General features: G+C 45.4%; 2 protein-coding genes across 2 annotated transcripts in view; one reads left to right on the top strand and one right to left on the bottom strand.

Annotated features, from left to right (window-relative positions):
- Window positions 1-19,527, bottom strand: part of DIS3 (DIS3 homolog, exosome endoribonuclease and 3'-5' exoribonuclease) — a 39,495-nt gene extending 19,968 nt beyond the window's left edge. Inside the window, exons 1-11 of the mRNA XM_044285280.1 lie at window positions 19,454-19,527; window positions 18,844-19,077; window positions 16,765-16,922; window positions 8,758-8,951; window positions 7,867-7,940; window positions 4,599-4,766; window positions 1,575-1,736; window positions 1,384-1,494; window positions 1,146-1,283; window positions 735-881; window positions 486-602 (exon numbers count right to left, since the gene is read on the bottom strand). Coding sequence (XP_044141215.1) covers window positions 486-602; window positions 735-881; window positions 1,146-1,283; window positions 1,384-1,494; window positions 1,575-1,736; window positions 4,599-4,766; window positions 7,867-7,940; window positions 8,758-8,951; window positions 16,765-16,922; window positions 18,844-19,062 — 1,488 coding nt within the window. The 5' untranslated portion in view covers window positions 19,063-19,077; window positions 19,454-19,527. The remainder of the gene's footprint in view (window positions 1-485; window positions 603-734; window positions 882-1,145; window positions 1,284-1,383; window positions 1,495-1,574; window positions 1,737-4,598; window positions 4,767-7,866; window positions 7,941-8,757; window positions 8,952-16,764; window positions 16,923-18,843; window positions 19,078-19,453) is intronic.
- A 64-nt stretch (window positions 19,528-19,591) lies between these two features.
- Window positions 19,592-26,254, top strand: part of PIBF1 (progesterone immunomodulatory binding factor 1) — a 241,984-nt gene continuing 235,321 nt past the window's right edge. The window contains exons 1-2 of the mRNA XM_044285104.1: window positions 19,592-19,890; window positions 24,619-24,870. Coding sequence (XP_044141039.1) covers window positions 24,628-24,870 — 243 coding nt within the window. The 5' untranslated portion in view covers window positions 19,592-19,890; window positions 24,619-24,627. The remainder of the gene's footprint in view (window positions 19,891-24,618; window positions 24,871-26,254) is intronic.

The following is a 26,254-nucleotide window of genomic DNA, read 5'->3' on the forward strand; positions in this document are numbered from 1 at the left end:
ACCCCCACTGACCAGACACCGATGACTTATCCAGAGGAGAGGTCATCTCATCAGTATAAAAATCTTGGAAAAAACCCTTTTAACATTACTTAGGAATTCAATTTTTGATAGGCACACAGCGTAACAGCAATAGAAACTGCTGAAGTATATGGCTGCTTTCAGACGAGCGAGTGTCATGCTATGGACCTGCAGCGCCTGTCCTGAACTTTCAGCCCTCCCGGGGTAGCATTGCATTATATTGATTTATGATGCTGTGTAACCCTTAGAGTTCTGGAATGTATTGTATGACACAGCCAGCATTATCTCAGTGTTATACAATACATTCCAGAACGGTAAAGGTTACATAGCAGCATAAATCAATATAATGCTATGCAACCCCGGCAGTGCTGGGAGGTGAGGACAGGTGCTGCGCTGAGTCCGCAGCGTGGCACTTGCTCGTCTGAACGTGGCCTATCAGTAGCTATGTTAATAAAGATTTTACCCACCTCAAGGTTGCCACTTTCAAGCTCTCGACAATGCAATGCATCATCAATGTCAGTACAGCCAGGGGGATCCACACTACACACATAGAGATGCCTCAGATCAATTCTGTTCTTCATGTCCTAAAAGTGCAAACAGAATACTCATCAACCTTTGCAAAGTCTAATAAATAGTAACAGAGAACACTAGAAAAGTTTGAGAAAAGAATACGATAGAACAGTATTTAGTATGATGGAAAATTGAGGATTTCTCACCTCTGGAGTTATGGACCACGGCATTCTAGGAAGGAAGCTGAGAACAGCCTGGGAGAATGGCTGATGAGGAACATCATGTTCTAGAAGCAAGACTTCTGTTTCCGTTTCCTTATCACCAGCTGATCCCAAGTTCTTCACAAAGTGACCCTAAGGTAACAAAATCATAAATGTCAGGTATTTCAAACAAAACAGTCAAGCAACACAATACTGTGGTAAGTTCTGGAAAGAGCACTTACAAGCAGTTACTAACTCTCTCCAACTACAGTAACATTCTATTTATAAAGAATGAATCAAAACAGACAAAAATAAAATCTGGCTTTTGACAGTCCAAGCAAAGACGTCTTATTATTCATACACAAATGCACTTGTAACTACCATATTCCTCCCTGACATACAGTGCACTCCACTTACATTAGGATACCTGGAATTCCTTGGCCAACCATCAATTGCAACTATGATTCTCTGCCCCTCCAAGGTAGTCGCTTGCCTTGTCTCTATGCGTATGCGAGGTATCCGCCGGTCAGCTGGTATGAACAAATGCCGGGTAGACTGAAAGAGTTAACAGACGATGAAATTGACAACACTAAAGCATTGAACAGTCTAGTCATAAAAGATAAAGAAGCTGAAGACTGAAATGAATGACACAAACCTCTTTAATCTGCGATTTGCCCAGCATGCCGCAGTACGGTCTCCAGTTTCTCTTTATGATCCCCACAACTTTCCCTGAAGGTTTTGCATATTTCTTTTCAGCAGTCTGTAGCTATAAGAAAACCACGCAGGTCAGGGCACTTACTGTTTTTCTTATTTAACTACTACATAACCATTGTGCGTAGACTATACCATTTTTTCTTTTTCCTCTACAGAGTCAATGTCATCGCTTTCTCCTTCATCCTGTAAGACCACAGATGATGGAGCCACCCAATTCTCTTTTTCCAACAGTTGTACAGCGACAATATCTTCATGCATCGCTCGGTTAATGTTCCGCAATCCTTGCAGGAGTATCTGGGAAAGTTCAGAAGCATTAGTTGTGCACACATTTTATTAGACTATTGCCAGAGTGAATGTTGTCTATCTGTAACAATACAGAAGCCACACTGAAGTCCAAGTCAGCCTCATAGACAGGATAATAGTCTTCACTGGCATATAGTGAGGTATGTACAGATAGATCTGTAATGCTACCCACCACTCAGAGCAACAGAGAAAGGAGCCTGACCAGAATACTGTGTACCCGTGGAGGGCCAAGCCTTGCAGTTTCACACTGTCAGCCATGAGGAATAACACTCTTAGGCTGGTTTTACGTGGGCGTTGCAGGAAAAGATGTGGGTGCGTTGCGGGAACATGCACGATTTTTCCGCGCGAGTGCAAAACATTGTAATACGTTTTGCCCGCGGGTGAGAAAAATCGGCATGTTTGGTACCCAGACCCGAACTTCTTCACAGAAGTTTGGGTTTGGGATCGGTGTTGTGTGGATTGTATTAATTTCCCTTATAACATGGTTATAAGGGAAAATAATAGTATTCTTAATACAGAATGCATAGTACAATAGGGCTGGAGGGGTAAAAAAATACAAATACAAATTTTTTAATTCACCTTAATCCACTTGCTTGCGCAGCCGGCTTCTCTTCTGTCTTCTTCTTTGAGGAATAGGACCTTTGATGACATCACTGCGCTCATCACATGGTCCATCACATTTTTTTTTACCATGGTGATGGATCATGTGACGGACCATGTGATGAGTGCAGTGACGTCACCACAGGTCCTTTTTCCTGTGCACAGCAAAGATGAAGACAGAAGAGAAGCCGGGCTGCACGAACAAGTGGATTAAGAAGAGAAATTATTATTATTTTTAACCCCTCCAGCCCTATTGTACTAAGCATTCTGTATTAAGAATGCTATTATTTTCCCTTATAACCATGTTATAAGGGAAAATAATAATGATGATCGGGTCCCCATCCCAATAGACTCCTAGCAACCGTGCGTGAAAATCGCACCGCATCCACACATGCTTGCGATTTTCACGCAGCCCCATTCACTTCTATGGGGCCTGCGCTGCGTGAAAAACGCACTATATAGAGCATGCTGCGATTTTCACCCAACGCACAAGTGATGAGTGAAAATCACCGCTCATGTGCACAGCCCCATAGAAATGAATGGGTCCGGATTCAGTGCGGGAATCGCGCTCCGTGTGTGAGTGTGATTCTCCGCTCTGGACTTGCAGGAGCGCACCGAATTATCATGATTTATAATGCTTTGTCTCTGCATGGCCTTTTTTCCACAGAATCATAGTGACATAAAGCGGTCAGTATGATTCTGTAGAAATAAGGTCAAGCAGAGGCACATAGCATTATAAATCATGATAATGCCGTATGCTCCTGCAAGTCCAGAGCAGATGATCACACTCACACACGGAGCGTGATTCCTGCAATGGACTCGCTTGTGTGAAACAGCCCTTAGGGTACTTTCACACTAGCGGCAGGACGGATCCGACAGGGTGTACAGCCTGTTGGATCCGTCCTGCCGCAAGTGTGAAAGTATCCTTACACTTTGCTTTTAAATGACAGTGACCATTTAAAGCAGGGGGCACTCTGCCCCACACAGAAAGCCAATCTAGTTCTGTACACTATTTTTACAGGATTTGTGCGCTCATAAGAGGAAAAATCTGCCAACCAGCAGCTTCTCTTCAACAAGGATTAGGGGAGAGCCACTGACTATATAATAATAGCAAAGACAGGTGCACTCTGCGTACTTTCTAAACCCTCAAACTGATGTTAAAAGTTAGAGATTAGCCAACATATCCTACTGTGAAGGACATGTCTGAGCGTGAGGTCCGACTCACAGACAACTCACCAGTTACCTCCAGCATGAAACCATGCTAGCAATGGGAGGGAGGAGTCTGCAAGTCCCACTTAAGACTGGCTGATAAGGCCCAGGCCTCACAGGTGCACCTAAATGTAGCCTGTGGATGGAAAGCAGGCACATTTAAATTGGAGTTTATACACCTCCAGGCAGGAGAGTGTTAGGACCCGAGCTACTTGAGAAACTTTGGTGTGGTGCTCGGGCTCAGACATGTCCTACACAGTAACATATGTTGGCTAATCTCTCAATTTTAACATCAGTTTGAGGGTTTAGAAAGTACGCAGAGTGCACCTGTCTTTACTGAGCACTTCCTGCCTGTTTAACACCACGCCATTTTTTTTTCAGTTTGTTTGCACATAGAAAGCCACTGACTAACAGAACTCTCCTCCTGAGGATTTCCAGAACTAAGAAGCAGTGGATGGCAGTCTTGTGCTCAGTTTCAGATGGCTGTACAGCTAACTGTGAGAGTCCTCTGTATTACCCCCTTAAATACCGCCATCTATTAAAAGGGTGCTCCACTGTTGCTATACTCATGACCTTGGGATAGGTCATCAATATCAGATCGGCGGAAGTCCAACAGCCAGCCGCTTGCTGATCAGCTGTTTGAAGAGAAGTCAGCGCTCGTATGCTGTTTACCTGCTTGCCCTTGACATTACAGCACAAAGCTCCTCCGTTCCCATTCACTTCAACGGGAAGTTTTCCTCCTATTCACTTGAATAGGACGGAGCTATACCATTGAAGTGAATGGGGATGGCAGTTATAATTACAACAGCTCGCTGCTGCAATGTTAACAGCGAGCAGGTCAACAACAAAGAGAACACAGCACTCGTATGAGCACTGCATTCTCTTCCAACAACTGATCGGCCCCGCAGATCTGATAACACCTATTCTGAGGATAGGTCATCAATATAGCAATAAATTATTCTAAAAGCATCCATTGTCTTATTACAATGAAATGGTAAGTCAAGACATACTTCGCTCTTTGGAGAAGTGAACATTTAAACTTACTTCTTTGTTCTCTGCAGAATCTCCATGAACCCAGACTGTGGCCTCCAGAAAGTTATCTCGGCTTGACCTAAAAGTTCCTTGCAGATAAATCCCAGATTTGATACCTTGTTGTAACTTTGATAGTGGAAGATGTTCTAGAAAAATAATTCTTCCATTTTCAATATCATTCTGTGGAAACAACATAACCGTATCAGTATAAAATGTATCCCCCAAAGTACGACACACCTGGGCACTGGAACATGCCAGCTGAAACTTCCTAAGTAGTGAATCTGGATCTATGCCAATTCTAACAGATGTAGGAAGCCGCAAGAGGCAGTCATTGATGGAAGGTATGTGTCACCAAGATTCCTGGCCTCGATGAGGTAAGAGCCGGTAGTTTTAAAGGGCTTCTGTCACCCCACTAAAGTGATTTTTTTTTTTTGGGCTAGTGAAATTAGTTATATTGCGATATATCACAATATAATTGTGTTACTTACTTTGATCCAGCAGTTTCTTCAAAAAACGAAGTTTTATCATATGTAAATTCGGTCTCTAACAGCAAGTAGGGCGGCTACTTGCTGCTAGCTGCTGCAGAAATCCGCCCCCTCCTCCTGTTGATTGACAGGGCCAGCCGGGATCTCCTCCTCCGGCCAGCCCTGTCGGCATTTCAAAAATCGCGCGCCTCTGTTGATTCGGCGCAGGCGCTCTGAGATGCGGAGGCTCGTCCCCTCCGCACTCCCTCAGTGCGCCTGCGCCGATGACGTCTTCTATTTCGGTGATGTCATCGGCGCAGGCGCACTGAGGGAGTGCTGAGGAGACGAGCCTCCTCATCTCAGAGCGCCTGCGCCGAATCAACAGAGGCGCGCGATTTTTGAAATGCCGACAGGGCTGGCCGGAGGAGGAGATCCCGGCTGGCCCTGTCAATCAACAGGAGGAGGGGGCGGATTTCTGCAGCAGCTAGCAGCAAGTAGCCGCCCTACTTGCTGTTAGAGACCGAATTTACATATGATAAAACTTCGTTTTTTGAAGAAACTGCTGGATCAAAGTAAGTAACACAATTATATTGTGATATATCGCAATATAACTAATTTCACCAGCCCAAAAAAAAAAAAAACACTTTAGTGGGGTGACAGAAGCCCTTTAAGTGTCAGCGGCAGCTAGTGCTGACTGACACTGTTGTTAGTATGGCTGTAAAGCCAATCCGGGACGGCTCTTACTGGGAGTAGCCAAAATGCTGAGTGGGTGGCTGCTTCCCACGCTCCAGGCCGGGTCCTTTTGGCCTATATAAAAAACCCAGTCAGCAGTCTCAGCTGGGTGTGGTTAATCCTCTATCTGACAGAGAAGCTAGGGAGTCTCTGTGTTTTGGGACCTGTGAATTTGTGTTGTGCTAAAGGGCTGAGAGCCGCATGCATCAGGCCCCTAAAGCTTGCTGTGGACTGCTGGTGGAAAACTGCTAATTAGGTGAATATTTTGTTCTATGGATATTGTATGGTGTGAACAAACACCAAGACTATGAACGGTCATTTTGTTTTTCCTTATGTGTGAATAAACACCGAACTGTTTCAGTTAGAGACTTTGTGATTGCCTCTATACTGCGTCCACTAGCCTGTCTACCAGAGCAAATCCCACACAGAGTACTAGAGAAAAAGGAGATAAATCCATTTTATTAAATATAAACATGGACAAATCTTAGCAATGATAGTTAACAAATTGTATACCAAGCCACCTGCTGATTATGGTTCAGAAAGCCGGCAATTGTGGACTGATTCATAGCCATGTCAAAGGAAACCAGTGATAAGTGGACTGGACAACGTTTGTTCCGGGCCCCAGCACGGGTTTAAATTTTTTTTTTTAGATGCAGCAAATTTATTTTTAAACTTTTGGTAAAGTTTAAAAAGAACCTGTCAGTCGATTCATGCTACCCTAAGTATGTGCTTTATGAAATACCAATAGGATTCCTCATTAGGGCTCATTCAGATGACCGTATGAATGGGTCCGCATCCATTCCACAATTTCTGAAATAGCATGTCCTACTGTTGTGTGCAATTGCGGACAAGAATATGCATTTCTATCATAGTGCCTGAATGAGTCTCAGTATAGGACCGCGCTGCTCCCAATTCACAGAGGAGATCCTTCACTGGATTAAGTCAGGAACCATGTTTACAAATAGGCAAACATCGATGGGCCACAGGAAACTCGCAGTTCACGAATTGGTCTCTCTGCGGATGCCAAGAATGGCGCAAAATAGTGAAGAACCCCCAACAAAGTGAAATCAATTGGCATTTATTATACTCCCAAAAGTACCGGAATATAAAGGCATATCGCATAGGTATATCACCCTCGTAGTTCAGCCCGACCTAGGTTTTCGCTTAATCAGGGGCATACTCCACCCCCACTGGGGCGTTCTATTTACATGTTCAATTACTCAAAAGACAATCCCCTCAAGGGGAAACTCCCTATTTGCAATCTGACAGATTTCGCATATAAAAATAAAAAATTTAAACATTAAATAAACCATTAAAAAAATATATAATAAAACTAATACATAGATATTTCCCCTTATATCCTCAAATATGTCTCAAATAATACCAGCAGCGCCATTGAAAGGCAACGTGACTGAGTATTTTTCTTCTTTATTTGAGTCTATCATAGTGCCAGCTATGCACGGTCTGCAAATTGCCAAACGCACACGGCCGGTATCCATGTTTTGCGGATTCACTACGGTTGTCTGAATGAGCCCTTATAAAGAGCTGTTAGGACAGTATTAATTTGATGACAGGTTCTTGTTATTTCAGTTGCTGGAATCTAAACAGATTTTACACTAATAACTTCCTTATGCATCAGCAAAGCATTACGTATAGCGACAGACCACGTGACACAAGGTGCTGACCATCTATTTGCTAAGGTTTCATTGCAACGTGGTGGGAAAATCCTAATTTAATACATCTTAATGCTTACACCTCCTCCCTGGTCAAGTGGTGAGATTTGCTTCATAAAGCAGGAGTTTTTTCTGATCGATGCTGTTAGAAAACATGTGGATTTCACTTTAAACCTGTCAGCTGGAAACAAGAAAGAAACCTGTCACTCACTGTCTGGAGGCAGGGAGGACGAGGACAGCGAGTCTCACTGGACTCACCTCCTTCGAAGTGCTGGAGCGCTACCACAGGATTCTGCATGTCGGTACTCTAAAAGCCACCTGAAATCAACGTGACGGTCACTACACTATACTGCTTCAGGTCAGATAATGTGTTTCCAGAAGAGAAAGATGCCACATAAATTAACGACTTACCTTCTCATCAGACACACAAGCGAGGCGATCGACAAGTTCAGGATTAGCAGTCAAACTTTTAATGTATTCTTCACCTAAAATATTAAATAAATAAGCTGAATACGCCAAACCAGTTTAATATTAAAGCATGTCTACATCTAATTTTTATAGAAGCCAGATTAGGTAGTTCCTCAAGCTACTATATTAATTGGTTCCTGGACGACCACAATCAGTTGTAACACTGTAAATGGAGAATTTATTAGGCTGTCTGTGGGAGCTACAGCAGCTCCGAGATGGTGTAAATTTGACTTTCTGCAGCACAATGGGCCAGAGAAGCACCTCATTTATTAAGAATATGAAATGCCAGTCTTGATAAATTCCCCCCTATAAGTCTATGGAAAACCAATAACTGGTTCTAGAGTTTCCAAACATCATCACAAATTAAGATAAAAATAAAAGATTAAAGAAAAATAAGCAGATAACCAATACAGATAAAGCAAGTATGTACATATAAAAGTCAGAGCGAGCCGGTGGAAACTGCATGTAGGATAGATGCTTCTTCAGAGACCCGGACAGGTGCCAACAGTCCAAAGGAACAGCCCATCTTAGCACAGGAGCAAGTCAGGACAGAACATGTAGCACTGTATAGTGGTGCACTTCAGTCATACAGGTGTTTTACCTGTGAAAAGGTCAATCAGCTGGAAGATCCAGCCGATCGCAGACCCAGACTGTTTGTTGCGCTGCTGAATGTAGTTTCAAGTTACGGTGGCGAAGGAAAGACCGCGGTATGCTGAAGATATTGTATCCTAAGACTACTGTAACTTGATGGAAGGACAGCAGAACAATTCAGGAATGTACTGCATTGGAAAGTAAACCACGCAGTGAGAAATCACACACTGAAAAATAACTTACATGTTAAAGCTACAATCCCTTCCTCCACTGCTTTTTCTTTGTTACTGCGGTCATTCGTTATTAGTAGCACTTGCAGGTTTTTGAGATTTGCAGATTTCTTTAGATGTTTATTATACCATTTTGCTGCAGTCCGAATTGCTCTGTCATTTCGATCGTTCGCATTTTCCCCCTGTTCTTGCTCTATGTAAGTTTCTCTGCGATGTACAAAACACAACAGATTAGTTATAACTCTCTCATCATTCATCAAGTACCAAAATCACAATCATCTTAGTTTCTCGGATATGGATTAAGCACAGACCTCTGGACTGAACTCCCATTTCCAAAGCTGCTCCATTCTTATTGTAGTAGCAGTACATCAAAATAAATAATAATCATGATATTATTTGCTAAATTGCACATAAGTAGCCTTTAAAGGGATTTCCAAACAGATTTTCATCAGCCGGCGCATGCGCACTTCGCTCAACGAAGCCACTGCTAGGAGTCCGCTTCGCATCTGGCACAGGGACTAGTAGGATTGCGGAGGCGGCGCTGAGCAGTAGAAGGCAGCGCAGAAGACAGGGAATGCGGCGCTGGCCCAGCTTAGGATTCTTCTTATTAGGGTACTTTCACACTTGCGTTGTTTGATTCCGGCAGGCAGTTCCATTGCCTGAACTGACTGCCTGATCAGGCAAACTGTATGCAAACAGATGTCATTTTTTCTGACTGATCAGGCATTTTTCAGACTGATCAGGATCCTGATCAGTCAGAAAAATGCCTGATCGGTCAGAATAATGCATTGCAATACCGAATCCGTTTTTCCGGTGTTATCAGGTAAAAACTGATCCGTTTTTTTTTTTGTTTTCATTTTTAAAGGTCTGCGCATGCGCAGACCGGAAGGACGGATCCGGCATTCCGGTATTTTGAATGCCGGATCCGGCACTAATACATTCCTATTTTCCGGTATAGAGCCCCTGTGACGGAACTCTAAGCCGGAAAAGAAAAACGCTAATGTGAAAGTAGCCTTAGTCCGGACATGAGTGTATGTTAAAGGGTTTCTACCACTTGCATATCACATATTTGGTGATCAGACACTAGCGATCCGCTAGTGTCTGATGTAGCTTACAAGCTAATTATTACCTTAATCCGTTCGGCCCATACCTCAAAAAAAGCACTTATATCTTTATGCAAATGAGCCTCTAGGTGCTATGCAGGCGTTTTTCCAGCACCTAGAGGCTCCGTCTACCTTGCAGTTTGCCGCCCATCGCCTCGCTCCAGCACGCCCATCTCTTACCGTATTCGATCCTCCCCCTGCTTCAGCCTTCAGAAATCCCGCGCCTGCGCCGTTCGTCGCGGCATTCGGAGGCATTCGGCGCAGGCGCAGTCAATGTCTGACCGCTCCGTGCTCAGACATTTCCACTGCGCCTGCGCCGATGTCATCGGCGCAGGCGCAGTGGAAATGTCTGAGCACGGAGCGGTCAGACATTGACTGCCTGCGCCGAATGCCGCGACGAACGGCACAGGCGCGAGATTTCGGAAGGCAGAAGCAGGGGGAGGATCGAATAGAGTTGAAGATGGGCGTGCTGGAGCGAGGCGATGGGCGGCAAACTGCAAGGTAGACGGAGCCTCTAGGTGCTGGAAAAACGCCTGCATAGCACCTAGAGGCTCATTTGCATAAAGATATAAGTGCTTTTTTTGAGGTATGGGCCGAACGGATTAAGGTAATAATTAGCTTGTAAGCTACATCAGACACTAGCGGATCGCTAGTGTCTGATCACCAAATATGTGATATGCAAGTGGTAGAAACCCTTTAAGGTTATAGGGGTAAAATCTCATGACAGAATCCCTTTAAATGGCTTCTGTCACCCCCAAAAAACGAGATTTTTGTATAACTTACCAGTAAAATCTCTTTCTCGCTCTTTCCTTGGGGGACACAGACCTTGGGTATAGCTCATCTCCCTAGGAGGCGTGACACTAAGTGAAAACTGTTAAGCCCCTCCTCCACAGCTATACCCTCAGCCTGGAGAGAGAGACTGCCAGTTGCGTGTCCAAGTAGTGAAAAAAGGCAAAGTCCAAAAGTGGAACCAACAAGCCAACTACCCAAAGGGTAAAACAAACTCGGAAACCGTGCCAAGAAAAACAAAGAATGGGTGGGTGCTGTGTCCCCCAAGGAAAGAGCGAGAAAGAGATTTTACTGGTAAGTTATACAAAAATCTCGTTTTCTCGCCCAGTTTCCTTGGGGGACACAGAAGACCTTGGGACGTTCAATAGCAGTCCAAGAGGGGAGGGACCACAGCACCAAGGCGAAGCACCCGAAGGCATCAAAAAACCGCCGCCTGCAGACCAGGCGGCCCAAGGCAGCATACGCCGAAGCCCGAGTATGCACCCTGCAGAACTCGGTAAGGTGTGCAAGGAAGACCAGTGACCGCCTTGCACAAATGCATGGCCGAAGCCTAATGCCTCCGGCCTAGGAGGAACCGACAGCTCTGGTGAAATGAATGGCGACACCAAAAGCAGAACCCTGCCCTTGGTGCGGCAACCACAGCAAAAGCCACTCCGAGAAAGCGGAGGAAAGCCACCCTGGAGGCCATCCACCCTTTGCGCGGACCTCCTGGAAACACAAAACCAAACAGGAGAAAAACAGCCCTGCAGAGCAGGGAGTGTCTTGCCTCCTTGGACACTAAGAAAAAACTGGCAGTCTCTCTCTCCAGGCTGAGGGTATAGCTGTGGAGGAGGGGCTTAACAGTTTTCACTTAGTGTCACGCCTCCTAGGGAGATGAGCTATACCCAAGGTCTTCTGTGTCCCCCAAGGAAACTGGGCGAGAAACACTATTTTTTTTGGGCTTGTTAAAATCCTTATTTAACGACTATTCCCTATATAGGGCTCTTACCTTTGTCTGTGGCTTGGTTTCCATAAAAATCGATCACCGAAAGAGAAGACGTCATCGGCGCAGGCGCACTGAGGGAGTGCTGAGGAGGCGAGCCTCCTTCTCTCAGAGCGCCTGCGCCGAATGAAGACAGGCACGGGATTTAAAATGCTGACAGGGACAGCCGGAGGAGGAGAGCGCTCACTGGCCCTGTCAATCAACAGGAAGAGGGGGCGGTTTTTTGCGGTGGCTACCAGCAAGTAGACGCCCTACTTGCTGGTAGTGAAGTGATTTGCATATTTTAAAAGATCGATTTTTAAGGAAACGAAGCCACAGACAAAAGGTAAGAGCCCTATATAAGGAATAGTCGTTAAATAAGGATCTTAGCAAGCCCTAGAGGAATGGTCAAAAATCTGGCAACTAAAATTTAATGTTGATAAGTGCAAGATAATGCACCTGGGGCGTAAAAACCCACGAGCAGAATATAAAATCAGTGATTACAGTCCTAACCTCAGTATCTGAGAAAACGGATTTAGGGGTCATTATTTCAGAAGACTTAAAAGGTAGGCAGACAATGTCATAGAGCAGCAGGTAATGCTAGCAGAATGCTTCGGTGTATAGGGAGAGGTATTACCAGTAGAAAGAGGGAGGTGCTCATGCCTCTCTACAGAGCACTAGTGAGACCTCATTTGGAGTATTGTGCTCAGTACTGGAGACCATATCTCCAGAAGGATATTGGTACTTTGGAGAGAGTTCAGAGAAGAGCTACTAAACTGGTACATGGATTGCAGGATAAAACTTATCAGGAAAGATTAAAGGACCTTAACATGTATAGCTTGGAAGAAAGACGAGACAGAGGGGATATGATAGAAACTTTTAAATACATGAAGGGAATCAACAAGGTAAAAGAGGAGAGAATATTTAAAAGAAGAAAAACTGCTACAAGAGGACATAGTTTTAAATTAGAGGGGCAAAGGTTTAAAAGTAATATCAGGAAGTATTACTTTACTGAGAGAGTAGTGGATGCATGGAATAGCCTTCCTGCAGAAGTGGTAGCTGCAAATACAGTGAAGGAGTTTAAGCATGCATGGGATAGGCATAAGGCCATCCTTCATATAAGATAGGGCCAGGGGCTATCCATAGTATTCAGTATATTGGGCAGACTAGATGGGCCAAATGGTTCTTATCTGCAGACACATTCTATGTTTCTATTTATTACAGGGAACAAAAAGTGAAGAGCAGCTCTGCTGGAGAAATAAGGCCTGCTAGTGACAGTGACTGTGGATGCCATCAAATAACCCCAGAGAAATAGTAAGAAAAATGCCATGGTATTTGTATTGCTTAAGAAAAGTCCTGGCAAGAGGAGTGGTGAATAAAAGACATTACTACTGAACCTCTCCCTGGGAGTGTCATGGAAATGTTTCTTACAGGAGATATTTGGGGGATTTATCTCAATCTTGAGAAACCCATTTAAAATATTTGTGTTACATATATTATATCCCACAATCCCAGCCAATGCATTCGAAGGCGGTTTTCAGGACTTAAAGGGAACCTGTTACCTCCCAAAACCATCCCAAGCCGCCAGCAGTACCTGCGTGTAGCCAGCAGAGTGTTTCTGATGATGCCTTTCTTCCTGAAGGGAGATGCAGCAAAAGTACTGAAAACGTTGTTTTGTCCCCTGCCCGGCACGTCTCCACACATGCTTGAAGTCAAGCGGCCTCGCCACGCCCCCTTCCCTGCGATTGACAGCGCTTATGCACCAGAGTTCGTCTGGCTTTGCCGAACTGCCGCTGCCTCCTTGACTTCAAGCATGTGTGGAGACGCGCCGGGCAGGGGACAAAACAACATGTTCTGTACTTTTGCCGCATCTGCCTTCAGGAAGAAAGGCATCATCAGAAACACGCTGCTGGCTACACGCAGGTACTGCTGGCGGCTTGGGATGGTTTTGGGAGGTGACAGGTTCCCTTTAAATATTGATGCCCTGCCTTAGGATGGGACATTAATATCCAAACGGTGGGGTCCGACTTCTTGAACCCCTGTTGTAGGGGCTCGATGAAAGCTGCAGTCTCTTCATGGTATACCAAGACTAGGGATGAAACATTGATGGGACGGCTCCTTCCTGTTCCAAGTGAGAAGGAGGGATCCGTCCTATTAAAACTGCAATTGTGTTTGGCGAGCAGTGAAGAGAAGGCAGGTTCTCTATAACCAGCTGGCGGGGGTGCCGGGTTGATGTCATTGATATATAAAGCGGACAACCCCTTTAACTAGCATTAACACATTTCTATAATAACGTTCTCTCCTTATACTGTTAAGGCATACCTAAACTTTTATCATGATTTTATTTTTATTTTTTTGGTGGCAGGGAAATAAGTGTAGAAACACACCACTTTCTGTCATAAAATATATTACAAAGTTCACTATTATCACCTATACTAGTGTATTATGATCATTTAAAAAAATAGCATAGGAATGCTTTACGTTTATGACAACCTGTATCTGCTGTTCCATAACCTACGTCCTGGATTCTGCAGATGGTGGGGCACAATAAAAGTAAGAATCCAACATTGTCCTTCTCCATTACCGTATCACTTTCACTCATGAAGGAATTGTGCTAATAAATAACATTTAAGCAACATTCAAGCTTGTGTTTCTTTGCTTGAGAAAGGCTCAGTTGTTAGCTGAAACATTGCTATTATTTTTTCACATGGGTGAATAAAGATACCTTCCTTTTCAAGTCTTGGAGTGCTGTCCCATTTCTACATATATAATAAGGGTGAAGCTCATTCCCTTGGACAAAGCACCTGAGCCAGCGTACTGGTGCCGCCGAATTCCTTTTAGAGATATATATATATATATATATATATATATATATATATATATATATATATATATATATATATATATATATATATATATATATATATATATATATATATATTAGTTTAGATAGATACAAAAGTAGAATTACCCTTTAGTCCTATATGCATTAAACATGGGCACAGACATGAGATTTCTTTTAGTAAATCCTATCAATTTGGATTGAATACACTTGCAATCTATAGTCGTGGCTAAAAGTTTTGAGAATGACACAAATATTAGTTTTCACAAAGTTTGCTGCTAAACTGCTTTTAGATCTTTGTTTTTAGTTGTTTCTGTGATGTAGCGAAATATAATTACACGCATTTCATACGTTTCAAAGGCTTTTATCGACAATTACATGACATTTATGCAAAGAGTCTGTATTTGCTATTCGAGTGGGCATGCTCTCAATCAACTTCTGGGCCAATTCCTGACTGATAGCAACCCATTCTTTCATAATCACTTCTTGGAGTTTGTCAGAATTTGTGGGTTTTTGTTTGTCCACCCGCCTCTTGAGGATTGACCACAAGTTCTCAATGGGATTAAGATCTGGGGAGTTTCCAGGCCATGGACCCAAAATGTCAACATTTTGGTCCCCGAGCCACTTAGTTATCACTTTTGCCTTATGGCACGGTGCTCCATCGTGCTGGAAAATGCATGGTTCTTCACCAAACTGTTGTTGGAAGAAGTTGCTGTTGGAGAGTGTTTTGGTACCATTCTTTATTCATGGCTGTGTTTTGGGGCAAAATTGTGAGTGAGCCCACTCCCTTGGATGAGAAGCAACCCCACACATGAATGGTCTCAGGATGCTTTACTGTTGGCATGACACAGGACTCATGGTAGCGCTCACCTTTTCTTCTGCGGACAAGCCTTTTTCCTGATGCCCCAAACAATCGGAAAGAGGCTTCATCGGAGAATATGACTTTGCCCCAGTCCTCAGCAGTCCATTCACCATATTTTCTGCAGAAGATCAATCTGTCCCTGATGTTTTTTTTGGAGAGAAGTGGCTTCTTTGCTGTCCTTCTTGACACCAGGCCATCTTCCAAAAGTCTTCGCCTCACTGTGCATGCAGATGCGCTCACAGCTGCCTGCTGCCATTCCTGAGCAAGCTCTGCACTGGTGGCACTCCGATCCCGCAGCTGAATCCTCTTTAGGAGACGATCCTGGCGCTTGCTGGACTTTCTTGGACGCCCTGAAGCCTTCTTAACAAGAATTGAACCTCTTTCCTTGAAGTTCTTGATGATCCTATAAATTGTTGATTGAGGTGCAATCTTAGTAGCCACAATATCCTTGCCTGTGAAGCCATTTTTATGCAACGCAGTCATGGCTGCACGCGTTTCTTTGGAGGTCACCATGGTTAACAATGGAAGAACAATGATTTCAAGCATCACCCTCCTTTTAACAGGTCAAGTCTGCCATTTTAACCCAATCAGCCTGACATAATGATCTCCAGCCTTGTGCTCATCAACATTCTCACCTGAGTTAGGCTACTTTCACACTTGCGTTCGGAGCGGATCCGTCTGGTGTCTGCACAGACAGATCCGCACCTATAATGCAAACGCTTAGATCCATTGAAAGTCAATGGGGGATGGATCCGTTTGAAAATTGAGCCATACTGTGTCAACTTCAAACGGATCCGTCCCCATTGACTTACATTGTAAGTCTGGACGGATCCGTTTGCCTCCGCACGGCCAGGCGGACACCCGAACGCTGCAAGCAGCGTTCAGGTGTCCGCCTGCTGAGCGGAGGCCAAACGCTGCCAGACTGATGCATTCTGAGCAAATCCGCATCCACTCAGAATGCATTAGGGCTGGACGGATGCGTTCGGGGCCGCTTGTGAGAGCCTTCAAACGGAACTTACAAGCGGAGCCCCGAAGGCAAGTGTGAAAGTAGCCTAAACAAGACCATTACTGAAATGATCTCAGCAGGTCCTTTAATGACAGCTATGAAATGCAGTGGAAAGGTTTTTTTGGGATTAAGTTAATTTTCATGACAAAGAAGGACTATGCAATTCATCTGATTACTCCTCATAACATTCTGGAGTATATGCAAATTGCTATTATAAAAACTTAAGCAGCAACTTTTCCAATTTTCAATATTTATGTAATTCTCAAAACTTTTGGCCACGACTGTATAGGTCTCTTTCCATTTTGATTTCCGCCAAAGCATCCGACGATCGCATTGGACAAATAGATCTTTTTATGGGAGGGGGTGTAAAAATCAACTGTCGGAGATAATCCCAAACATATACAATATCTAATACATCTTTCTGCAGCTCCATATCACAACAGTTGTGTAGAATTACCGATGGTGTTCATTGGTGAAGGTATAGAAGTACTTCTCCGGATTAGTAGTCAGGTCTCGTATTCTCTTGTATACGGGCGCACTACGGCGCCGCACTTCCTGGACAACAGTCTGCAGTAATATCACATTCTGGATGACAGGGTCCTCTAGGATGTCGATCTAAAGAACATGAAAAAATGCCTTTTAATAAAACATTTACAGAAATGAGAATGAATAACCTATTCAGAGAATATTAACCCTTTCATGACTGGGAGCATTTTAGGGTACTTTCACACTAGCGTTTTTCTTTTCCGCCACGAGTTATGTCATAGGGGCTCTATACCGGAAAATAACTAATCAGTTTCATCCCCATGCATTCTGAACGGAGAGAAATCCGTTCAGGATGCACCAGGATGTCTTCAGTTCAGTCACTGAATGGCGTTTTGGACAGAGGAAATACCGCAGCATGCTGCTATATTATCTCCGTCCAAAATTCCGGATCAGTTGCCGGAATACCGGATCCCGCATTAATTTACATTGAAATGTATTAGTGCCGGATCCGGCATTAAAAATACCGCAAAGCCAGATCCGTCCTTCCGGTCTACGCATCTGCGGACGGATCCGTTCTTGCAAAGCATCACTCTGCCGCAAGTGTGAGAGTACCCTTAAGCCTTCGCACCCATAGTAAAATTTCACCTTTTGGAACATTGCATTCTAAAGTTTTTTGTGCACCCCAAATTAATTTTTTATGCAACACATGGGGCTTTCTTATTATTTAAAATTGGAGCGGGTATCACTTACAGGTCTTAAAGGGATATTCCTGTTATAAAAAGTAATCCCCTGTCCACAGGATAGGGGATAACTATCAGATCGGTATGGGTCATATCGATCTAATAGCACTTGGCTATCTCCGGAATCCCAATAGAAATGAATGGAGTGGCCACGCGCATGCTTGACCGATTGCTCTGTTAATTTCTGGGGGCTCCATGGGGTTTGGGACCCCTGTTCTCATGATAGGTGGGAGTTCCAGCGGTAGGACCCCCACCGGTCTAATAGATATCCCCTATCCTGTGGATAAGTGATAACTTTATATAAACAGAATACCTCTTTATTTGGGCAAACAATTATTTTAAAGGGGTTTGCTGACCATTTGTAACTGATGGCCTATCCTTTGGATAGGTCATCAGCATCTTAACGGTAGGGGTCTGACACCCAGGACCCCCACCGATCAGCTGTTTGAGACTTACCCTAAGCCAGTGACGACATGACCATTAGCCCCTTAGCTGCTCCTAGGCCATGTGACTGATGGTTGTAATGTCCTATGGTAATTGCAAGAAAGCTGCAGCCTTCTCAAACACCTGATTGGTGGGGTTCCCGGGTGGCAGCCCACCACTGATCAGATGCCGAGGAGCTATTCAGAGGACAAAGAGTCTAAGGCAGTATTTACATATGTAGATAATTGGGCAGATAATCAGGAACGAACCATATAAATGTGCAGCAAACCACCCGAATGAGCGAAAGGTCTGTGAAACTGTTGTTCATGCAGGCACCTATATGATCACTTCTGGGCAGCAGATCGTGCCGTCTAAACAGCGATCTGCTGCCCAGAAACAGGGCAGACGCATGGAAATGCAGCGCTTCGCCTCCACTTAAGGAGCAGCCGACTGTGGAGAAGGACACGTGTAAATGTGCCTTTAGATGCTGCCTCTGCACAAGGACAATAATCATTCAAGTAAAGACATTTTCGTATCTTTTTTGTTTTAATAAAAGAACACTGGGGCACAGGTGAGCAGAGAAGACATTTTCTACATGTCCCCGTGTACAGAGAACAGGGTTTCTAAGCAATCGCCCAATTATAGAAGCAGAGCTTATCTGACTGGTTCCGTTCCCTGTCACAATGCAGGATCGGGTGGCAGTGTGAAAACGCACACATCATCTACGGGGTTCAAGCACATGGACCATGCCAGGGGGCTGTTAATTGACGTGTGGCAGGCAGGAAGGGGTTAAAAAAATACTAAAATCCACATGAAATTACCAAATAAAAACCCAGAAGAGAAATGTAAGAAGCAGCGCCGCTAAGACAGGGGCTGGCCTGACTCACCTGGTGCAGCAACACATTGGTGTCAGGGAGTATGTAGTGGGGGCGTTCACACAGAGAACTCTCCAGGACTGGCTCCATCTGCAGCACCGGGCTTTCCTGCTGGCACTCATCGCATCCATGGCACCCGCAGGTGATGTCGTCCCTCAGGTAATGCTCTCTCACTATTTTTAAGATGCCGCCAGAGCGAGTCTTCTTCATGAACGTCTTTGACTTTAACATTTTTATTTTCTGGTTCTAATAATGATAAAACAAGCAACAGCTAATTGTAACTCCAGCTTACTAGTCCGAGCAATAAGCAGACTGGCAGTAGCCACCCCTGAGCCTGGCACGAGCCACAGGCCACCTAGCACAAGCCACCCCTGATCCTGGCACTAGCCACAGGCCACCTAGCACAAGCCACCCCTGAGCCTGGCACTAGCCACAGGCCCCCTAGCACAAGCCTCCCCTGAGCCTGGCACTAGCCACAGGCCACCTAGCACGAGCCACCCCTGAGCCTGGCACTACCCACAGGCCACCTAGCACGAGCCACCCCTGAGCCTGGCACTAGCCACAGGCCCCCTAGCACGAGCCACCCCTGACCCTGGCAGCATACCAGGCACTAGTACATTACCTTTACTCCACTATAGAAAGGGCATCCGCCACAGTTCACACGTTTCCTCTCAGCCCAGCACTGCGCATGCTCAGTACCCACGTGCAGAAACAGGAAGTGGTCACACAGGAACCAATCCGGACAGCTGCTGCTCAAACCCAGATGTGACCCGCAAACCCGGAAGTATCCGTCGTATGGGTTAGAATAGGCTTATTTCGGCTGCTGAACACTGGAGTGTATAGTATTTATGATGAAATATATAGAATGCGGAGTCATTTTTATTTCCTTTATGTCTTAACGCCGTATAACGCGTGTAAAGCGCGAGCACAAGAGTACAGTAGTCTGACAGGAGTACAGAGGGGCGGGGCTACGGTGCGCATGCGCAGCTCAGGCCGGTTCAGTTGTGTTGTGCTCAGTGAGGCGGTTGTAGCGGCGCCAGAGAGCTGAGGAACAGTCGGGTATGTAGTAGTGTCTGCTCGTACATTGTCCTGTCCTGTACTCTCCTGCTTTATGTAATTGCAGGTATCTGACTATTCGCACACTGTATGACCTGCCTCCTGTGTATTTAGAGGGGTGTCTCACTTAGGCTAATAGCATTTATATTGTAGAGAAAGTTACTAATGTATAGTGATTGTCCATACTGCTTCCTTTGCTGGCTGGATTCATTTTTCCATCACATTATACACTGCTTGTTTCCATGGTTACGACCACCCTACAATTCATCAGCGTGGCTGTGTTTTCCTATGTGCGCTCCTGTTGTCCCGGCCACCAGAGAGGCCAGCATTTCTTCCTACAGTGTGCAAGCACGACCACCGATACTTGGTTACGACCACCCTGCAATCCAGCAAGGCTACTTTCACACTTGCGTTCGGGGCTCCGCTTGTGAGTTCCGTTTGAAGGCTCTCACAAGCGGCCCCGAACGGATCCGTACAGCCCTAATGCATTCTGAGTGGATGCGGATCCGCTCAGAATGCATCAGTCTGGCAGCGTTTGTCCTCCGCTCCGCTCAGCAGACGGACACCTGAACGCTGCTTGCAGCGTTCGGGTGTCCGCCTGGCCGTGCGGAGGCAAACGGATCCGTCCAGACTTACAATGTAAGTCAATGGGGACGGATCCGTTTGAAGTTGACACAGTATGGCTCAATTTTCAAACTGATCCGTCCCCCATTGACTTTCAATGTAAAGTCAAAACGGATCCGTTTGCACGATCATGAACAAAAAAAACTTTTTTTTTTTTTTCATGCAAACGGATCTGTTCTGAACGGATCTAAGCGTTTGCATTATAGGTGCGGATCCGTCTGTGCAGACACCAAACGGATCCGCTCCGAACGCAAGTGTGAAAGTAGCCTAAGCAGTGTATAATGTGATGGAAAAATGAATCAAGGAAGCAATATGAACAATCACAGTACATTAGTAAGTGGTTTGTATAAAAGGGGTTATTTTGGCTTTTACTATTGATGACCTATTCTCAGGATAGGTCATCAATATCAGATCAGCGGAGGTCCGACACCCCGTCGATCAGCTGTATGAAGGGAAGGTGCATGCTGTCTCGCATTCCTGCTTGCTGCTGCTGTGTCTATGGAGAAGCAGCGCAGGAAGGATGATGGCACGCACATACTGTGTGCACCTTCCCTTCATACAGTTGATCTGTGGGGGTGCCTGGTGTCCAACCCCCACCAATCTGATATTGGAGACCTATCCTGAGAATAGGTCATCAATAGTAAAAGCCCAGAGAACCCCTTTACCTTTCTCTACATGATAAATGCCCCTTTAACCTTGCACATAGAACATACTGGACCTTGTAGTGCTCCCTGCATCTAAGGTGTGTAAGGCGTCAGTGAAAGTGACTGTATCGGGCAGGAATGGATGCGGACAGCACACAGTGTGCTATCCGCATTTCCGGAGCACCCCCCTTTCCGATCTTCCGGTCCGCTGCTCCGCAAAAAATAGAACATGTCCTATTGTCCGCAATTGTGGACAAGAATAGGCAGTTCTATGGGGGTGCCGGCCGGGTGTATTGCGGATCCGCAATACACTACGGACGTGTGAATGGATAGGACATATCAAATAGGGGGTCAGACTACTTGATGATCAGCTGTTTGAAGCGCTGCAGACCCTCCATAGTATATCACAATGCAGTACATTGTATAGCAATTGCATCTGGTATTGCAGCTCAGTCCCACTAGAATGGGCCTAAGCTGCAGAAAGGTGCCCAATGGAGGGGACATCACAGGCTGAGCAAGAGGTTGCAGTGCTCGCCCTAAGTGCTGTAGCCCCTTCATACAGCTGATTGTCAGGAGTCAGACCCCATTCCAGTCTTATATTGGGACCAACGGCTGGGATCCCGTTCCCTTGTACTGACGGAGCAGCAAGTCGCCCATGTGTCCTCTCACACTATTCATTCTCTATGGGACAGGCGGAGATGCCCAATATCTCTAGCAGTGCCATAGAGAATGGATGAAGTGGCATGGCACATGGGAAACTGAACCTTACTGGCAGATTTCGAAAGTCCAGCAGAAATTATAACAATGAATATTAAAAAAAAGGGTAATAATTACAAAATCCAACAAGTCCAGCAGTGATACCCTATTATGCAAACAGATAGCAAAAGTTTAATGAGAATAAGGAACTAACCTATACAAAGTTACCCAGGTGGGCCCAGACACGACTAGATGAGCTACGTCAGGGGTGGGGGAAGGTGTCCCTACCACTACTACCCTACTCTAGACCTCTACCCAGGGACGTCTCCTAGTGGTGGGGACTCCCTGTCCTCGAGCCTAGCCTCACCTCCTGTCTAACCCTGAATTGGTGACAGGTGGTGAAAAGCTAGTGTCAGAGTGGCCCACCAATGGATGACTAACAAATGCACAAACAAAAAAGGAAAAGGTGTCCGCTGTATACAGCCCACGTGACAATACGCCAGGAGGTACGGGGTACACCTAGTGTATAATATACATACGCAGACAAACAAACGCACACTGATACGATAGTTATATAATAATATCAGGATAATAAACCACAGCCCCGACGCGTTTCACCCACAAAGTGGGATCATCAGGGGGTAATAAGGGGTAAGTATGATTCAAATACGGAGCCCATATACATGAAGCAGGCCCTCGTTAAATAGTGATGCGTAATACAAAATTGCGTTAAATATTACGTAAGGAAATCAGACCCAACCTTGATATACAGGTAAATAGATCAAAGCGGAATGGCGGAGTACATACGGTCACTTGGCAGTAAAATAGGCGATGGAGGGTAATGTGATAAACACATACTAGATGCAGACCTCTGCGAAGGAAAAACAAAGATGGAAACATATGTATGTGCAAGTTATGCACTAACCATGAATGGTGTGTCCAATAGTTAATAAATACCTTAAAAAGGACCTTTCACCAGGAAAAAGTATGTAAACTGACTATACCGACGTGTAGAGCGGCGCCCAGGGATCCCCCTGCACTTACTGTTATCCCCGGGCGCCGCTCCGTTCTCTGGTTATAGCCTTCGGTATGTTCCTACTTAGGCTCCACCCGGGGTAACTTAGGCTCCACCCAGCTGAGCGCTGCGATTGGCCAGCGCTACAGCATAGGAGAAAGAGACGCCGGCAGGTTCCCCTGGGTGGAGCCTAAGTTCCCCCGGGTTGGGCCTAAGTAGGAACATACCGGAGGCTATAACCGGAGAACCGAGCGGCGCCCGGGGATAACAGTAAGTGCAGGGGGATCCCTGGGCGCCGCTCTACACGTCGGTATAGTCAGTTTACATACTTTTTTTTGATGAAAGGTCCTCTTTATGTCACAGAGGGCAACAAGTAACAGTGCGATGGACTGTGAGAGTGATCCTCACAGGGCATCAAGAGTAATCGCCCCGTGCATCACCCAAGTCATCTAGTATGAGTATAGCTGTAATAAAGGAGGACAGTCACCATGCTAATAAATTTAGCTAGGGAATGTGGCCTCAAATGTAGGGAAAAAAAACTGAAGTTTATCCACAATACCTGAAAAATCTGTTACTGCCAGCGTGAAGCGGCCCAACAGGATGTAGCTCCTACGGTATAGGGCTGTTAACCATATAGTACCTGAGGTGTAGTGAGAGCTAGGTTATTGGACCTGTGGATCGAAACAATGTATAGTAGAGAAATACCTGAAACTGTACTCACATAAAGTCACCGTCAGTCTAGAACAGGGTCTGATGCGCTAATATTAGCACTCCCCCCGTTTAAATACCCCTCCCTACAATTCATCAGAGGCAGTACACCCCGTGTAGATGGCCGCCTAACTCACCCATAGCCAGCAGCTGCCGTGCGTTCCAGCGTGGAACGCACGCCGAGATGGGCGCTACCGGACTGGTGCCGGGCGGATATCCGGCCTGTGGAACGCAACCCTCTAGCATATTCGCCGCATCTACTGCGTTCCATACAAGGGAAATGGGGCGGCTTGGATATGTAGTAGGTGTGTCTAGAGGGAGATGCTTTAGTTGCAGTAAAACCGGCATTAACCCATTGTGGGGCAACCCACAGCAGGCATGAGGACATCGGTGAAAATAATGATGAGAATTGAGATTAAAGGGGGGAGGGGGGGGGGTTTATGCAAAAACTATAGAACAGTAAATGATAATCTCAGATGTGTGTGGCCACCTTCCCAATGACAAGGTGCCACAATAATAAATATGGACAAATAAAGGTCCACACCGCAATGATACTGCATTCGGGTACTTCGTGTACCCAGGCTAAGTGACGGGGAATACGAAATATTTTTACTGATGGCCAAACATGCTAAAGGGACACCCGCTACAGGGCAATCCCGACGCTGGGCCCAAAGGCCACAACCAGGCAGGATCAGTGTTTGTGGGGATCAATGAAAAACTAAAAAAAGGGGGAGGAAGACAAAGGGAGGAGCATGGGAGGACGCGGGAACGGAGCGAATATAGTAAGGTGTTCATAAAAAACATGAAAATGTAAGCCGCTCGTTCAGACCATGAGGAGATTGTGCTGTGATGAAGATGACCAAAGAAACACATTTTTCTCCTTCCTAAGTACAACAGAAAAACTATGATTTAAATCAAGCCTTACTGACTAGTGATTTAAATCAAATCCACCCTGTCTGAGAGAACCCTTTAATTTATTGAATATTGTGATCTCAGACAACCCCTTTAGTCTAATGAGCATTATTTTCCATTCGCCTTATGTAGATACCGATTATGTCTCGGAAAATGAGCAGAAAAGTGAATATCTCCAGCTCCCTGGAGTCTGAGGACATCAGCCTGGAAACGACGGTGCCCACAGATGACATTTCCTCATCTGAGGAGCGCAACGGTTCTCCTAAAATCACTCGACAGCTGATTGAAAGGAAGGAGCTTCTTCACAATCTTCAGCTTCTGAAGATCGAGCTGTCCCAAAAGAACCTGATGATTGACAACCTGAAAGGAGAATACCTGACCAAGGTATGTTATTTCTGTCCACCAATGTTCTGTGAAGGCGTCATAAAATTGGAGGATAGAGAAGCTGACATGGCTGACGTTTTTGACCAACACTAATGACATAAGGGGCACATTTATTAAGACTGGCGTTTTAGATGCTGGTCTTAATAAAGCCCCTGTGCTGGCGATGGATCCGTCTGTTATGAAGAGGCACAGGCCTCTCCATAACTTTCATCTAGTGCCAGCTTCCGAGCTGTCTTACATTTAGACCATTTTCTACGCTTGAAATAGGCCTAGAAAATGATGAATCAGATGGGCCTACCAGCCCATCCTCTTCCCCACCTACTCCACGCCGACAATTTTAGACCTGGCATGAGCAGGCGAAGTCGCAGATAGCGACGCAACTAACAGTTGTGCTGCTATCTGCGCCTGAAATACGCCTAATATAGGTGTATTTCAGCGTGATAAATGACCCCCAAATATGATCAATGTAAAGTTTTGCCCTGATCTGACCAGCATTCTGCTATGGATTGGGATTCTGGTCAGGTCTCATGCACACAACCGTATGCCCTCCGAGACATACGGTCCGTGAGCGGGCAATATGTCCTGGAGCGGCATACATTGTGCGCACGGGAGTACACAGCATCATAGGTTACTATGATGCTGTGCGCATAGGGCCGCCCGCCGGACTATTGTCCTGCACTTATGATATTATGAGTGTGGGACAATAGTCGGCGGGCGGCCCTATGCACACAGCATCATAGTAACCTATGATGCTGTGTATTCCCATGCACACGATGTATGCCGCTCCATTACATATGGCCCGCTCACGGACCATATGTCTCGGAGGGCATACGGTCGTGTGCATGAGCCCTCAGTAAAGGGATGAACATCGGAAAATTGTTCCCCCCTGCTAGTAGTATCATTCACCATCATTGCTGCACTTGGATATATCATTGTCTGACCAAATGCTATATTTGTCAGCCACAGTGATCATTGAAACCAAGTCCTATACTTGTGTAGACCTGAACACATCTCCATAGGTCAGGCTGCCCTCCACATGAGAACAAAGCCAGCGAACCTGCCAATGTCGTGGGTCTGGAGGAATACGGTAGTTGTTGAGGGTCTGTAGTGGCCTCTATAAGAATCAGTTCACTGCCATAGAAATAAAGATTAGCATTTTAGAGAGTTGTTCAGACAAAATGTTGACTGCAGGGGTTCCTTCCACTGGAGACTTAGAAATGTATATGCAATCGATGTACTCCAGAGAAAGTTTCTGTAGTGGAGGGGGGTTGGCCTTCAATATGATCCCCCCCCCCCCCCCTTCATCAGCTTCCCATTCATTCAGCATATCCTAATAGAAAAACCATGATCTGGCTCTAGTGATCAGTGAGGTCCCCAGCCATCA

The sequence above is a fragment of the Bufo gargarizans genome, chromosome 3 (genome assembly GCF_014858855.1).
Source record: "Bufo gargarizans isolate SCDJY-AF-19 chromosome 3, ASM1485885v1, whole genome shotgun sequence".
NCBI lineage: Eukaryota > Metazoa > Chordata > Amphibia > Anura > Bufonidae > Bufo > Bufo gargarizans.